The sequence below is a fragment of the Protopterus annectens genome, chromosome 12.part0 (genome assembly GCF_019279795.1).
Source record: "Protopterus annectens isolate FY-2018-M chromosome 12.part0, PAN1.0, whole genome shotgun sequence".
NCBI classification, from domain to species: domain Eukaryota; kingdom Metazoa; phylum Chordata; order Ceratodontiformes; family Protopteridae; genus Protopterus; species Protopterus annectens.
In genome coordinates, this window is record NC_056746.1 from 80,755,885 (window position 1) to 80,773,325 (window position 17,441).

General features: G+C 38.8%; 1 protein-coding gene across 3 annotated transcripts in view; it reads right to left on the bottom strand.

Moving 5' to 3' along the window:
- Positions 1–5,068: 5,068 nt before the first annotated feature.
- Positions 5,069–17,441, bottom strand: part of LOC122816354 (Grid2 interacting protein) — a 1,236,636-nt gene continuing 1,224,263 nt past the window's right edge. For all 3 annotated transcript variants that reach the window (XM_044089096.1, XM_044089095.1, XM_044089093.1), the window contains 2 exons: positions 8,246–8,410; positions 5,069–7,029 (listed from right to left, as the gene is read on the bottom strand). In XM_044089096.1, the coding sequence (XP_043945031.1) occupies positions 6,958–7,029; positions 8,246–8,410 (237 nt within the window). In that variant the 3' untranslated portion in view covers positions 5,069–6,957. The remainder of the gene's footprint in view (positions 7,030–8,245; positions 8,411–17,441) is intronic.

Here is a 17,441-nt window from a genome sequence, read left to right on the forward strand (position 1 = left end):
CTGGAACACTTCCCAGGGGAGACATTCAAGGTGCATCTTAAAAAGTTGCCTAAATGACAACAACTGACTGCTTCCTACAAGAAAAAAAAAAATAAAAACAGCAATGGCTGATGAATGAGGTTCTCCAAAGTTGCCAGGCCTCACCCTCTACTATCCAGGATTAGCACAGCATCCCAGAGGAACTGATTTCTCCTCCGTGCATCTGTGATCTCATTTTTGATTACTTCCCTAAGCTGATGACCATCCTGTGAGTCAATTCTTTTTCCACTGTTACCATCAACTACAGCACCTGCACTACTGCTGTGACCATAGCAATCTGCTTGTCAATCTCCTGACCTACTCTGACTTTGCTTATGAATAAGACCCCAAGATTCTAAATTTCCTCCACCTAATGTAGCTCTCTTGTCCCTTTAACAGCAGAGAATAATCCACCCTTTTCTCAGAATGACTTAAATCCTCTTATTTGGGAGTGATGGCTTTCATTTCAACCACTTCACACTCTTCACATTTAACATCTTATAAACTATTTCTGATTCCTGAAGACAGCAAGACTGAGAAGCTATTTCTAACAAATTATTTAGCATGATAAAATAACTTCTCTTTGCAAGACTGATTTACTTTTAGAACTATTTTCTATTCTTTTTTTTTCTTATTTTTAGCATAAAACTTAATGGATAACACTGAAAAATAAAATTCTAAACAATGTGGTTATATTAATACTTTCCTGAGATTGTACATCTTTCTTAACTTAGAACTGCATTGTATAAAAAGTACCAACCGCTATCTAAAAGCACCATATGATAAATAAATATGCAGAAATAAACTACAGTTTCTAATCTCTACCACCTTGTATAAGTAAACTTGATAATTATATGTTTAGCATGGTTATGTGTTGGCACTGAGAAAATGAATATATTATGCTTCTGGTAAGGAACATTAACAGCAAACAATTTTGCAATATAAAATTAATGATGTAGTAACAAGGAAGTTTTGATTATTTTAAACCTTCTATTCATAAATTTATTCTCCAATATCCACTTTATTTAATTCAGAGTTATGTAGGAGTCTGACCCTCCCCACCCCAAAAGCACTTGTTTACACAGAGACCTCAATTCTATAGGCTGGATAAAAAATTCACCTATGTGACTGGGACATGGAAACAAACCAAAGTAGACGGCAACAACCCAGATGAACACAGGACTATATACATATATATATATATATATATATATATATATATATATATATATATATGGGTTACCTTTAGTACGTCGACAGTCCACTACATCAAATTCCACTTCACCAACATGGCAGAACATCGACAAATGAAGAGCCGAAGTTTCCCACACAGTAAGTTACTGTTTGGCCATCCAGAACTGAAAAACTGCCATTAAACCGATTATACAAATGTGGGGGGCTATGCCCCCCAGACCCCCTAACTTAATATTCCAACTCTGAGAATGCACCACAGCGGGGGTACGAGGCAAAGTCCAGGTGGATGGCTAAATGGTAATTTACCATGCAGGAAACTTTGGCTCTTCATTTGTCAATGTTCTGCCGTGTCGGTGAAGTGGAATTCGATGTAGTGGCCTTTCGACATACTAAGGGTAACCCATATATATATATATATATATATATATATATATATATATATAGATATATATATATATATAGCTATATATATAGGTATATACACACATATCAAATATTATATTGTATTAGTATTGGTTCATAGATTCATAGGAGGTTACTAGGCTAATGGCACTAGGGCCCTTACAAGCCTTGCAAAGTTCAACCCTAGTTCCCTTAAGGGCCTAGAGATATGGTCTATATTATAAGTAGGTCTAAATCAGCACTGACTGCTCCTATCCAAGAGGGACACAGGTGAAACCCCTGGGGTGAATTTGCGGTTTCCCATCCAATCGTCCAAGTTACACTTAAAAAGGGTTAATAATGGGCTCTGTTTAACATGTATTGGAAGCTTATTCCAGAAGAGAGGTGACTTCTGGGAGACATATCTGTATCTCCAGTAAGTCCTGCTAGGTTAAGGCCCTACTATTTGACTTATGAATGTGCAGCATTTCCATTAAGGCAGGATCAGAGGTTGCTGTTTATGCAAGGCACAGTTTGCCTGATCACTCTGTCCAAAACTTGTGCATCTAAGCTACAGTGATCATTTGTTACCCCCAGGATAATTAAATATATATTGCCCTTGACAAACATAAAGTGTCTTCAGGTTTAAGGTGTGGGACAATTCATTATGTTTGCTTCCTTTAAATCTATTTCCTTTAAAAAGTGTGTCAACAGATATCTTTCACATTTGTGAAATGAAAGAAAGTTGTTTTATTTTTGTCTGTCTGAAAAAACAATTAATGATGGGGCAGTAGTTAAAGCAAGAAAGTCTTTACAAGTCAATATTCATATTCTTAAGAAAAGTATTTGAACTGGTTGACTACACTCTAGTACTTGATTAAATAACTTCTGTACTAAAGACCTAGAATGGTTCACAGATTACATTTCTCACAGAAGCTTCATAGTTAAAGTAGGATCAGAATGTTCTCCTAGCACTAGTCTCAACAAAGGGGTGTTCCAATGTTCCATTTCATCTGTAATACTATTCCCAGTATTTATCAACAAACTTCCTTCTGACATTTCACATTTATCACTCATCATGTGTGCTGATAACATGGTAATTTAGAGGTCTAGTCCTTTAACCACTAATATCAAGAAAGATATAGAGCACAACTTAAATCTTCTCCCAAACTGGGTACAAAAAAAAACTATCTCTAATAATAATAATATATATATGTATATATATATATATATATATATATATATATATATATATATATATATATATAGGTAGAACCATATATATATATATATATGTATATATATATATATATATATATATATATATATATATATAGGTCTACTTTGATTCACTGAAAACTCATTTCACTGAAATTTAAAACACTCACACCAAATCGCTGAAAGCTCAAATAAGTGAAAACACATTTTACTGAATCACATTTCACTTAATGTAAGTACTGTTGGGCAAATAAAATGTATATGTCCTTTTCCTGACTGTAGTGCGATCCTGGAGTTAGTATACCTCACATTGGGGGGTGTGGGGGGGGGTGTAGCCTCCCACCTACTTTTGGTTTTATATTGTTAACTTTCAGTGAAATGAGATTCATAATTATAAAAGCTGAGTAGGCAGGGGGCTGTGCACCCCCCAACTATATTTACTAACTCCAGGATTGCACTACAGTGGGGAAAAGGGCATATACATTTTATTTGCCCAACAGTACTTACATTCAGTGAATTGTGTTTTCAGTGATTTGAGCTTTCATTGATTTTTGAATGTGAATGGAAATTAGTAGACACACACACACACACACACACACACACACACACACACACACATATATATATATATATATATATATATATATATATATATATATATATATATCTTTGGTACTTAACTATCAATTGTGTTCTAAAAGAGGCAGACTGCCTAAAATATTCAAGAATCAACTGAAGCAATGAGCCACCTCTTAGGTAATATGACTGGAGCCTAATTCAAATTTCTATCACCATACAACTAAGACAAGAATGAGAAGTAACAAATTTATTTTATGGTCTAGAAAGATTTCCTAGAAAGTGGAAACTCAGTCAGAAAGGGAATAATCGCAGCCCAGTTAGAGTATGGTCTACCCATCATATCCTGAGCTTCCAACAACAAAAAAAAAATCTCTATTTCAAATTATTTCTAACCAGATCTAAAGATTTATAACCCTCTCCTCAAAGAGAGAGCAGCACTGCTGAATTCCAGACAAAGTAAATGGCTTCCAGAAAATCAACAACAGCAAAAAAATGAGCTTACCTTTTGTGGAGATCTTTTCAGTTTAAACTTGTGCAGTTAGTATGCTTTCCTATTCATGCCAGCAGTATGACCATTAGGTAATCTAACTACCACCTTAGATCTACCCAGCCCACTGAATTAGCCTTGCACAATTCCAAAACGTCATTGTACTGATGCCCGTTTTCCCACTCTTTGCACCCAAATGTTGGGAGTCACTGTGCACCAAATTAGAAGGCATTCATTCTTGCTTTCTCTTCCATAATGAATTTAAAGAATAGTTCTAGGAAGAAACTAAATGCACTTGATTTTATACTGGTTCAGTTAACTGCATATTCCTTTAATAGGTTTCCTAGCAGCTATTCCCACTCTCTTTATTGTGCTGCTTATGGACTCTTTATTAAGCTCCCTACTTTATGAGGTTTTTCCCTTCTCCCTATTCCTACTTTTCTCTCTCTCTCTCTCTCTATATATATATATTTTTATTTATTTATTTATTTATTTTTTAAACGCTGCATAGACTGTCTTCTTTTGGTCATTTTTTCCTTTCCTTTTTTGACATCTAGGTTCAGCATTCCCATTCTCGAACAAGCAGTGCCTAATACCAACCACTAGTTTCATAGCTGAAGCATCTAGGCTAAGACCTTTTGAAGCATTTGATACTATTACTTATCACTGTTTGCAAACATTTTTCAAGTACAATCTGAATTTTATTTTCATTTTGCATTATTTTAATGCTGTGTTGTAGCATTGTAACCACCAAGCTTTGCAATGTGCATTATGTAAGTTTTGTAACAAGATTTATGTTGACTCCATTCAATTGCTCTTTTTCTGCTTTTGATTTGTAACCACCAGTCTGGCCTAAAAGTCGTCCTGAACATCCAGTACACTGTCATGGTAAACATAAATAAACAAATGAATGCATAAATAAATTGACAAACAAACAAAAAGATTTACAGCAATCTCATCTGCATTAAATTAAAAGTGTTAAAACGCAAGCAAATGAGCTCTCTTCTCTGCCCAGTGTCATCCTACTAACGTTTCAGTCATCTGTATGCTTCAAGAAAAGTAGAAACACACTTGTGCAGTGTTTTGGCTAAATGGACTTTGGAGGAAGATTATCATGTTTTTTTTTTTTCCACACATTTTGTTTCTGTTCATGTTATCATTTTAATATGTATTAATTTAATAGCAGAAATATTCAAGCATTGCCAAAAGTACTTATTTAATATTTAGCTCACATTTTTGCAGGCTAGTATTTTTCCAGTTATAAAAAAAAATAGAGCATAATATCTTCTATCTAAATCGTTTCTGCTCATATTGACATCATTTTAATATCATTAAGTCAATAATAGAAATCTTTAAGCATTTCCAGGAAATACGTAAGAAAGATAGCAAGCTTAAATTTTTGCAGATAAGTCTTGTTCCATTTATAAAATATACTTTAGGTAGTATGTAGAATATTTCACCTAAATGTTTCTGCAATTAGCTGAAAAGCTGGAATATTAAAACGGATTTTTACACAAGCTTCATTTGATAGTGTTTAGGTTCCAAGCGCCTTTATGAGTTCCAAGCAAAATACTGTCATTACTCAGGATTTCATTTTTCATTTATGTGCGTTTCCATTTATTATTTTTGTTTCTCTTTTTTTTTTCTTTCAGTGATTCAGTTTTCAGCCATATTCTTAGTTTAACCATCTTGAGGCACAGACAGTTACGCAGTTGTGCTAATTACTTGTCCTTTTTCCATTCAAAAAATTTGAAATTTTCCCAAAGTTTAAAAGTGAGTAACATTTTACCAGATGCAGCCATCAGAGAGAGGCAGGCATACAGTATTTTCAGTCAGAAGATATCAAAAGAAACATTCAGAGATGTCACTTTGTATTATGTTCTTTTAGTAATTTAGAGTTTGTTGAAATATTTGCACAATTTCCCAAAAGCTATTTTCCAGACTTTTTTCCTAAGAGAAGGAAATTAATTCCTAAGTACATTGGGGTCTGTGCGCCATACCTTGAAATAATACATATTTCCTTCAATAATTTTTGGAAAAACCAACAACCTCAAAATGCAAGCTGCAAAGCAGATACAGTGGAATACATTTAACTACTTTGGAGACCAATTACAATGAGACATTTAAACTGTAATTTACCGTAATAATTTGATATAAGAAAACTAAATGTGCAGTCCTTCATTCATTAGGTTAGAACAGGTTGAGACTGATTTGAAGCTATGATGTCAGAATGTTTCAGCATTAGGTAACCATGTTATTGACCTTTACTTTCTGAAACATTCTGAACTAAACTCGTTTTTTTTTTTTTATTTTCTGCATACAAAGTTTTGCCAAGTTATAAGATGCTACTTTTATTACCAACCAAAACATACTTCTGATGTAATTTTGAGATATGTGCTAAGTGAACATTTCAACATAAGATCGATATCCTTCTTGTTTAGTGCAGAAATACATTTTGACATATTTGACTTAACAGCAGATCAGCTTCTAGAACAATTGCCATTCATTTATTTTGTGACCTGACAAAGATCTGAGTTAAGAATAATCAATACAAAAAGCAAACTGGACTACCAGAGATAGCAACAAAAAGTTATACAAAAATACCCAGCACTGAATACAGAATGAGTTTGGGATGCATTTTACTTAGATATGTATGCAGATTACTTATGTGATGAAAGACAGACAGTGTGGACTGTGACAGCAGCACACAAGTTCAGACAATAAGTAAAGTAACGGGACTCCAAACATGACAAAATATCACTTTCTATAAAACACCATCCAAAAGGAGCTCAGTACTAAATGCTAGAACTTTTAAAAGAAGTTCTACTTCCTCTTCTGAACTAGATTTCATTTGTGTTCCTTCTTTCTGTAGGGTGTTCATTGGATTCCAGTGAGCAGATACGTTTTTTTAACCATAAAATGTGTCCTTTTGTGGTATATTTTCAAAAATATTCAAGTTTCACACAAATTTTAAATGTTACTCTATAATCCCTGCTAGCAGCAAATAAATATGCAGAATGTAATTATTAAATTGCACTTCGTTGGCAATAGTTTGTTGATCAGAAGATTTAATGACTGCATCACCAGACTAAGGGTGAAGCCATCCGTGGACTACGTGGATTCTCTGTGGTCTGTAGCTCAGTGAATGCTCTCTGTAATAAGAAAAACAGAAGCTTACAATGGTGTGAAACATTGCAACTTGAACATGAAGCAGATGACATTTGTAGATGTCTAGGCATTTGGTTTTCTATTCTAATTAATATGCAAGCATTAGCTCTATCATTCATTCAAGTGATCCAAGTTGAAGGCAATCAAATTTAAATTGGTTTTAATTTGATAAAAATGCAAGCTGCAGTCACATGCAAAATAAACAAATGGGAAATGAGCATCATGCAAATGTATATCACACTTTATGATATTTCTGTATCATTTCTGAATAAGATAAGTACTTATAAAAGGGAAAGAAGAGGTATTTCTTCTTAATATAATGATGACTATCTTCCCTTGACCCTCAAGAGATGAGGATTTGATTGTATGATGGGGTGTTGTTACTTTTATATCTTGACTATATCCTGTATTGGGTTTGCATACTGTTTGTTTGCATGGCTGTTTATTCAATTATGTGATGTGAAAGCCCTCAGTAATGTCTTGCATCTACCCATTTTCTTTATGTAGAAGCATTCTTACTTTGCTCAACCTCTGCTGCTGAATAAATCCTTTTATCAGGCTTGTGTTTATTTAAATTTAGAAAAGCTGAAAATGTTGAAACACAGATGTCCAGTAGGAAGGTAGCTGGAATAAAGAGGCTGAACCATGACAAAGTAAAATCTTCTTTTTTAATACAAAATGGTGAGCGCTTTCGCAATGGTAACCATTCCTTCATCAGACGTCTGATTTTAGGCCTAAAAGGATGTGAACTGTACACTTTTGCACTGTTAACTTACTTTGTTGAATATAGTGTAGAAACCAGGATAATGTGGAAAAGAAAAAATACAAAGACAGTTGTTAGAACGTAACAAAGCTATCCACCACATGGACAGGATTAGAAGTGATGGAAAACTAAGCGGCTAAATAACGTCCTCTTCATTGCACAAATAAATAGTGTGTTCAACAGGCTATTTATCTGTCATAGAAAAAATAACAATACATGAAAACAGTTGTATAAAATCTCAACCTTCTCTACTATGTTCCTGTAAACTCATTAATCTATCATCATGGAAAGGAAGCTGAATTCAGTGTCCTTGGTACAGGCTGACAAGCTTTTATGTACATCTCCTGCATTAGAACTCAGTGCTCCCAGGCTTCATTAAAACTTTCATTTGCAGCATTAAGCAAAGATGTAAAGCATAAATATGAGTTGAATCTTACCTCAAATTTGCTCATAAACTCAGCAAATATACCAAAAAAGGCCTCTGTAGTGGTTGCTTTGGGGTCTTCGCCAAAAAATGAAGAGACTTTACTGAATTCTTCAATAGCTTTATGCTGAAGGGAATCCAGCGACTGAGCAATAGGATAGCTGTTTTCTAGGAATACCTGGCAATAGTTGGTTAAGAACATAAACAGTACTTTTTTTTACTTTCTCCAGCTTTGATTTTAGGCATCAGGACAGGTGTCTAGTTATTTACTGTTACACATTTGTTCCTTTTAAATAGTGAGTACTGCACCTCCACAGCCTTGGCTTATAATACAGGGCAAAGATTTTTGTTGTTACTGACCCAGCATTATATTCTCTTCCTGCATACTTGCCATGGGCATGCAGTAGTCCAGGAGCAGTCCTAGGGCACTTATTCCATACGCATATCAGACCACACTGTGTCCAGTCCATGGCCGGCCTCACAATCTCCAAAATGGCTGAGGTTACAGTGCCTAAGAAATATGAGCTAGCAGCCTTCTCGTTAATGCTCCTCTAGTTAGCTACCCCTACATTTGAGCTGCTACTTCAACCATGTCATAGAGCTAGTGAATGACAAGAAGTGCGAATAACTCGGGCTCATGGACCTATTAAATTTTGTGACATTATAACACTAGGCAAAGTTATACAATTTCAAAAAGTATATAAAGTTTAAAATTTATCATTCTTTGTAAACATCCCATTCTGTATTTTAGCTTCCCTTAAAACTTATCCAGATTTCAGAACACCCATGGCTAGTTATGACAGGCAGTATCAGAAATGTGTTGAGGCATAAGTTGTTTCATAATTATCACATATCAACTGAAAAAGTTATTTTCTTTAATTATTATAGGGTGCCCCCTTGAATAACTATTAATGATACTAAAATATTCATAAGACCACGGGTGCATTAGATGTTTTTTTGCTTTTTGTCTGTGTGTGTGTAGGGGGGGGGTCTGTAATCACTGTTCACTTTTTGACTATGTATCAGAAGTAATACTAGCTAAGGACAATGACCAGACATATAAGGAGTACCAGCTCAGCTGAGGTAGTACCAGATAGGACATTTTAATGGCTTCCTAACCTTCAGTTAAGTCCCAGTATATAGAATGGCATATCAGTGAACATATGCTGTCGAATGTCCTCCTCCATGATCGTCCAACATACAGGCAGCAGAAGATCATGTAAGAATATATACAGAATGAAACACATTGCCTGACCAGCAGCTAGAAGAAAAAAAAGCAATGAAATAAATGCAGCAAATGTCCCAAGCAGCTCAAAGCACAAAGTTAAACTACCGAATGTAGGAGAACAAAATCAAGTCAAAGTGTCGTCCTGGCACTGCAATCATATTATTGAATGGATTGACAGATCCATTTATACACAAATATGGAATAAAAGTGGTACAGCTTTGCAGGATCTGAACTACAAACATGGGCTGCTGTATTCTGCTATGGGATTCACTAAAACAGTGAGCAGCTCGCTAGCAGCAACTGCAAACATCTTACTTAACCTACATCTGTCCAGCTGGCTAGCAGCAGCTGCAAACATAGGTTCATAGGTTGGTACTAGGCTATTGGCCCTAGGGCCTATACAAGCCTAGCAATAACAATTTCCTGGCTATTTCTTCCCACACTATTTACTTCCTGGATCCCTGTCTAGCAGGGCAACTGACGTGATCCCCGGGGTGAATATCATTTCTCCCATCCAATTGTCAAGGTTCCTTTTGAAAAGGGCCAAAGAGGTACTCTGCTTGACATGTATGGGCAGTCTATTCCAGAGTATGGGGAGTCTCTGGGTCAGGAACCTATCCCTCCAGCATGTTTTGTTTATTGTGATGACAAGGTTTAGATCCCTGGAGCGTGTGGCTCTGAGGGATTAGGATTTCTTTAAGTGTAGCATGTCCAACAGCTCTGGGTTTGACAAGGTCTTGTATGTTAAGCAGAGATTGCCTCTTTGTAGACGATATGCGACAGAGTATAGCTGGAGTTATTTAAGGTGGTCAGCATAGGGCATCTGCTTTAGGCCTGTGATTCTTTTAGTGAGGTATTTCTGCGGCCTTTCCAGTTGTTGCAGATGTCTTGAGAGGTACATACCAAATGAGGTGTTGTATTCTATAATGGGTCTAATGAGGGATGAGTACAGTGGGACCATGACCTCCATTTTTCTGGATGAAAAGCCCTTAGTGATGAGGTGTGCCACATAGAAGGCTTTCCTGACTGTTGTGGCGATGTGGTTACCAAAGGTGAGACCACAGTCCACTTGTGTCCCTAAGTCTCTTATCACACTTTTGGTGTTTAGTGTACTGCCACCTATGTGGTAACTCACGGGTACATTTTTTTCCCAAAGGGGATAACTATACATTTCTTGGGATTGAGCTTGAGCCCATGGCTCTGGCACCAAGCATCTGTTTCTGTAAGGCCCTTTTGTAGAGTATCCACATCATTTGGAGATTCAATAATGGATCCCAGTTTGCAGTCATCTGCGAACTTTGTTAGCCAGAGTCCCTTAGTATTGGCCTGTACTTCAGAGAAGTAGATTCCAAACAAGAGTGATCCCAGGGCTGATCCCTGAGGCACTCCACTTGTCACTTGTATGGAGCTGGATTTGGAGTCAGCTACTTTTACAGTGTGGGTTCTGTCAGTAAGCCAGTTGGCAACCCATCGAGTGATGTAGGGATTAATGCCCAACTTAGTAAGTTTATCTATGATTCCAGAGTGGGGGATGGTGTCACAGGCCTTGGCGATGTCCAGATAGGCTGTGTGGACTGCCTTACCCTCGTCCATGGCTCTGGAGACTGATTTGAAGAAGTCAATCAGGTTCAGGAGACAAGATCGTCCCTTCATGAACCCAAACTGGGGGGGGGGTCCAGTGTTTAAAGGTTGCCAGTGTCTTTGTTTCTAAGTTCCATGATAAGACGTTCCATGGCCTTGCAGATCAGGCTCGTCATACTGATGGGGCGGTACTTCCCGGGATCCAAGATGGATCCCCCCTTGTGGAGTGGGATAACTGCAGCTGTGCACCACTCAGTGGGCATGAAGCCTGCGGTGAGGCTATGATTAAACATGACACTTAGGTGAGGTGCCAGTTCATTTTGTAGTTCATGTAGTACACAGCCCAAGATGTCATCTGGTCCCATGGATGCTGTATTCTTAGCTTTGGTGAGTGCGTTTTTTACCTGTGTGGAAGTTATTACCGGAATTTTGCAATCTTCCGGTATTGAGATGGGCCATTTAGGGGGTGAGTGGGGGGTGGAGCTGGAACTGAATCAATCTGCCAGGATATTGGCAATATCCTTGGGATCAGTATATTTAATGCCATTCTGTTGCAGCTCAGAGCAGATCTGAGCATTGCCATTTAGATTCTTGACATAGTTATAGAATGCCTTGTGGTTGTCTTTGGAATCTTTGGCAATTTTATTTTCGGAACTAGCTTTGGAGGATTTTATGAGGGATCTCAACTTCTTAGTGAGGCTGGTAAGGGAGTTTTTTTGCATCCTGGGATTTTTCTCTTTTCTGCAACCGTTTCTCCCTTTTGTTGTAAAGTTTGTTTATGGCAGGAGACCACCAGATTGGCTTCATTTTTTTAGAGGAGAGCATCCTGGCTCTATTTGGGATGGCACGATTCATGCATGAGTGGATGTGCTCATACAGTGCCTTAGTCTAGGACTCAGCAGTTGAACTTTCAGTTCCCGTCTGCATGGGTGTCATGAAGTTTGTCACTTCTGACTTGAGTAGCATGAAGTTGGCTTTGGAGAAGTTTTTTATGGAGGTTTCCTTACTGGGGGGGTGGGGGTGGGATGTGGATGTTAAGGCTGATTAGCTTATGGTCTGACATGACCAACAAGGGGGTGACCATAGGTGTGGAGCATCGATTTCCCATGTTGGTAATGACCAGGTCTAGGATATTGGAGTCCCTTGTGGGACAAGGGATTAGTTGATCCAGGGTGTTGGAGAGAGCTTTGCTTCCAGTTTGGCTATGTAAGTGCATCTCTCACAGGTTGTAGTGCTGGGTGGTAGGAGGAGAGGGTTGTCTGTGTACATGAGACAATTGCTGCATTGCCCCAGTATGCCCAGATTCACCAGGTGGACAGGAGAAATCACTGGAAGCTGACCCTTGGACATGCCTGGTTTGGTGATTTTTTTGTAATGTACAGGAACTGTTTTCCCTTACCTTAGCAAGGTACTTTACAATTATAGGCTGTTTAGTACCTATGAGTAATTTCTCCTTATTAACAAGGAGAGTTGAGTGCTTGTATCAGTTTAAGGCTTCCTAGTGCTTTCCAGCAGGTATTAGAGCAAGTGCTAGTCACAGGGATGCTTAAAGGTAAGATAAAAAAATAATGGTTTATCCTAAACACTGCAGTGGGCACTAGAGAAGTTAGATGTGAAAGTAGGTAACTTAAGTTTTACCTGTCTAAAAAGTTAAGGTTTAGTGGGGAGTCACTATTTTAAAAACAGCAAGATAGATTGAAAGGGGGTGATCACTTTTGTATTCTGGTACTATAGAATAAATTTAAATAGTTGAAGGGGAATGATTTCATAAAATGATGATTTTGTGATTACTCACACAAGCCAGTGAAAGCAGAGAGGAAATGAGATATATGGTCAAATTAACATAAGGGGAAGGCAACTAGAAAGACAGTGGTATTTCTGCCTGTCTCACAAAAGAAAGAGCTGTGGTCTCTTTTGAAGTTTTAATATGCAGTTAAAAGCAGACTACAAAAGTAAAACACAAGTTAAAGAAAACAAATCGCAGTATTCAAAATATAGGAAGGCAATAAAGTAATACAAAATACAAAAATAAAAATCAAACTAACCTTTCCTTCACAGCAAAGTGTAGCAGAGTCTGGGTGAGCAAACATCTTACTTAACCTACATCTGTCCAGCTCGCTAGCAGCAGCTGCAAACATCTTACTTAACCTATACCTGTGCAGCTCGCTAGCAGCAGCTGCAAATATCTTACTTAACCTATACCTGTGCAGCTCGCTAGTAGCAGCTGCAAACATCTTACTTAACCTATACCTGTGCAGCTCGCTAGTAGCAGCTGCAAACATCTTACTTAACCTACATCTGTCCAGCTCGCTAGCAGCAGCTAGAAACATCTTACTTAACCTAAACCTGTATAGCTCGCTAGCAGCAGCTTCAAACATTTTACTTAAACTACACCTGAGCAGCTCGCTAGCAGCAGCTGCAAATATCTTACTTAACCTATACCTATGCAGGTCGCTAGTAGCAACTGCAAACATCTTACTTAACCTAAACCTGTGTAGCTCGCTAGCAGCAGCTTCAAACATTTTACTTAAACTACATCTGAGCAGCTTGCTAGTAGCAGCTTCAAACATCTTACTTAACCTACATCTGTCCAGCTCGCTAGCAGCAGCTGCAAACATCTTACTTAACCTACATCTGTCCAGCTTGCTAGCAGCAGCTGCAAACATCTTACTTAACCTACACCTGAGCAGCTCGATAGCAGCAGCTGCAAATATCTTACTTAACCTAGTAGCAACTGCAAACATCTTACTTAACCTAAACCTGTGTAGCTCGCTAGCAGCAGCTTCAAACATTTTACTTAAACTACATCTGAGCAGCTTGTTAGTAGCAGCTTTAAACATCTTACTTAACCTACATCTGTGCAGACTCTCTGCTGCCAACTTGTTATCTCATAAAAGGCTGCTGTTGATGCTTTGCTGCTGATATATTGGACAATCATGAAGGAGGACATTCGACAGCATATGTTCGTTGATATGCCATTATGTGTACTAGCACTTGACTGAAAGTTAGGAAGCCCATTATAACATGTACATATACAGGGACCTGATGATATCTACAACTTTCTCCATTTGCTAGTACCCCTATTACTGCCTGTAACAATGCAATCAGCAGACAGGATCTGACTGAAAAACTTTTATCAAGTGGAAGAAGTGCAACTTTTTGAATTCTCCATTTTGTTTGTTTGCCTGTACTTATTTCCCTCGTGACTATAAAATCTCTGTCCAACCTGCCACTCTGGTGTGTTTACTCCCCGAAGGGGTGAGAACCTTATGGCCCATTTATTCCTCCTATGGGTAAAGGCTGAGTATACCGAACACTAACACCATCCTGTTTTGGGGATCTTTTTTTTTTCATTTATGATCCTACCGGTTCTCCTGGAGCATGACAGCTATGACTCATGGGATGGTGTTCCATTGGCCTATGCGGAAGGTATGTCTCCTGATTTTGTGAGAGGCATCCCCTCAAACTAATCACCCCCAAAGGCAAATGTCATTCCTTAGTCACTACTAGGATTGAATGCAAAGTCCACAGTCGTAACATGCCCATTCAGGTTTCCCCCAAAGAGGCAAGCATTCAACATCTCTTCAGCCATGCATCTCCCTGCAGAATGTGTCCAGTATCCAAGCCACTAACTGAGCCCATATTGTGTAAGTCATAATCAGGGCTTTACCACTCTGTGTTAAGGGACTGGGTTTAATATCATGAGAATCCTCTGGCAGTTGCCTTAAAGGATTAAGCAGTTGATAATGAGCTGTTTCCTGTGGCCCAGTGGTGCAAGGTTTGATTCCCTCAGCTTCCATTACCTGACAGTGTGATTCTGAGCAACTCACTTAACCAGAGCTGCGGGGCTGAGTGTGAAAATGTCCATGGAGATTGGTGCTCTACCCCAGAAAAGAAATACAAATAAAATAAAAAAGAAAACTGTTTCAATTATAGCAGATTGAATTACACAAGTAGTCTTCCTATGACTGTAAGTCTGTTTTGCTTAAACATAAACATTATTCTATTTTGCACAAGAAAATTGAAAAATGATATGTTGGTATGGCACTTTAAAATAATTGATTTTTGTTGGGTCTTTCCCTCCTGACCTACACTGTCCTACTGGTTATGTTCCCACACATTCCTGGCTGCTAACTCATAGGAACATCTAGAGCTTCTTTCCAAACAATTTGGATGTGAACTCTGAGGTGTGGAGATGTGAAGACCTGCCTACACAGCAGGTGACGTGAGTTCAACTAACAGCTGACATGGCTGTAAGGGCTGATCAGAGAGAGTGGGAGTGAGTGCCCAGTGTGGGGTCATCAATGCTGGGGAAGAGGGTTGCAGCACTAACTTGCCATATGGATGACATATATTGGGTTAACTAGGTTCTAACCCTGTAGAGTACAAAGTTGGCCAGGCTTGCTTTACCAAATTGCATTTGCACTTAGTAGCCAAGGGTGAAGTATTGTACAGACACATATTTCATATAAGGTGATAGCAACTGCATAGAGAAACCACTGAAGTTGGAAGGGTTGCTTCCATGAGGAGAGCATTGGCCACCCCCACCATGGCCAGCAAGTTGGCCCACTTTCTATCACCTGACACACTCTGGGGAATAAAGGGCTGATGGGGTTTCCTGAGCAAGAATGAATGAGCTGTAGGGTTCTTACCAGCCAAAGAACACCTTGCCCACATTTTCCCAGAAGAAGTGGGCCAACTGGGTGAAGGTAAAGGAGTCATTATTAGGCAAGCAAAAGAAAAGCAATCTTGGATTTTTTCTTGATGTCCCTTCAAGCCCCCCCCCCAACTTCTCAGAGAACTGGCCTTGTGGTGAAATTCACAGAGCCAGGAAATGAGGACCCTGCGGGGTGACAATCACCGAACATCAGGAGCCATTATTCTGCAACAGCAGTTGTTCACGATCACTAACCTGCAGGAGTGATGATCAGCAATGCCAGCATGTCCATTCCAGACTGGCCTGCAGGAGTGATGATCAGCAATGCCAGCATGTCCATTCCAGACTGACCTGCAGGAGTGATGAGCAGCAATGGCAGCATGTCCATTCCAGACTGACCTGCAGGAGTGATGAGCAGCAACGCCAGCATGTCCATTCCAGACTGACCTGCAGGAGTGATGAGCAGCAACACCAGCATGTCCATTCCAGACTGACCTGCAGGAGTGATGAGCAGCAATGCCAGCATGTCCATTCCAAACTCCCAAAAACTGCTGAACTGCAAGTCTTTTGGTCTCCACCAGAGGTCTTGCAGACATTAGTTGCCCCTGAAACCTCCTCCTTGGACATCAGAGTTGACCATCAACCACTTTATCTTATTCCCTCTGTCCATTCTAACCAGAAGCCTGAGCTCATACTTGACATCCCTTTTCTGGTGGCACAGATGGGCAGTAGTGTAGTAGGAGTGTAGCAAGGGTGTGGCAAAGGGGGAAACTGCTCCAGGTACAATGTGTTAAGAGGCACTATCAAGAGCCCTTTTCTATGTCTAAATATTGGTACAGAAAGGCACTTGGGTTCAACATTTTTTTTTGCTGTTCATTTGAAGAGCTGCAGGGGTGGGGTGCAAGTTCGTGTGACTGGCAGAGGGTGCTAGTTGGACCAGCTATGTCTGTACAGATTGGTGCCATGACTCGATGCCATGAGGCTGGCTAAGGCAGTTTAAAAATAAAGTCTTGAGACAGGAAAAAATATTGACAATTACCAGAAACACAGGGATACATTCAGTAAAGGAAATGCATTTGCTTTAGAAAGGGAAATTAAAGATACTTTTAAAGCTCTGATCCAGCTGGAATTGGTCAAAAAGAAATCCTGCTTAGCGGTGTTCACTAGTTATTATGGCAAAGTGCCATTTGATAGTGTCAGCTGGGTCTTCCTGCAAAAGATACTGGCTAGGAAGGTGCTGCTTGCTACTTTTAAAAAAGTCAGTTGCTGGTGTATTTGATGGCAATAGAGCTTATATTTTTCAAAAGGGCAAACTACCTTTCGGTCTATATTATATTCTCGATAGCTGACAATATCGAATCCAATATTGTCGACATGACAACAGCGAACACTGAGAATATTGAACATGTAAACAGAAATCTCCATAAGGGGAGATTTCCGTTTACTGCAATGTAGTGCGGTCACGGACTTGGTATATTTAAGTAGCAGGGGGTGTGGGGGGGTGCAGGTGGGCTTGCCCCACTGCTTAAACCCATTAGTGTCTTTTTTTGGGGGGTTGTTATTATCAGTTCGATGGTTGAAGACATCGACCATATGGTGTTCGATGTTTTCAGCCTTCGAGCTTATAATATAGACCCACTACCTTTTATATTATTTTGCATTTTACACTAAAGCTTTAGCACAGTATTTAGGGTAGAATAAAGGGGCATAATAGTTGGTAAACTGATATTTATAATAGTTGGT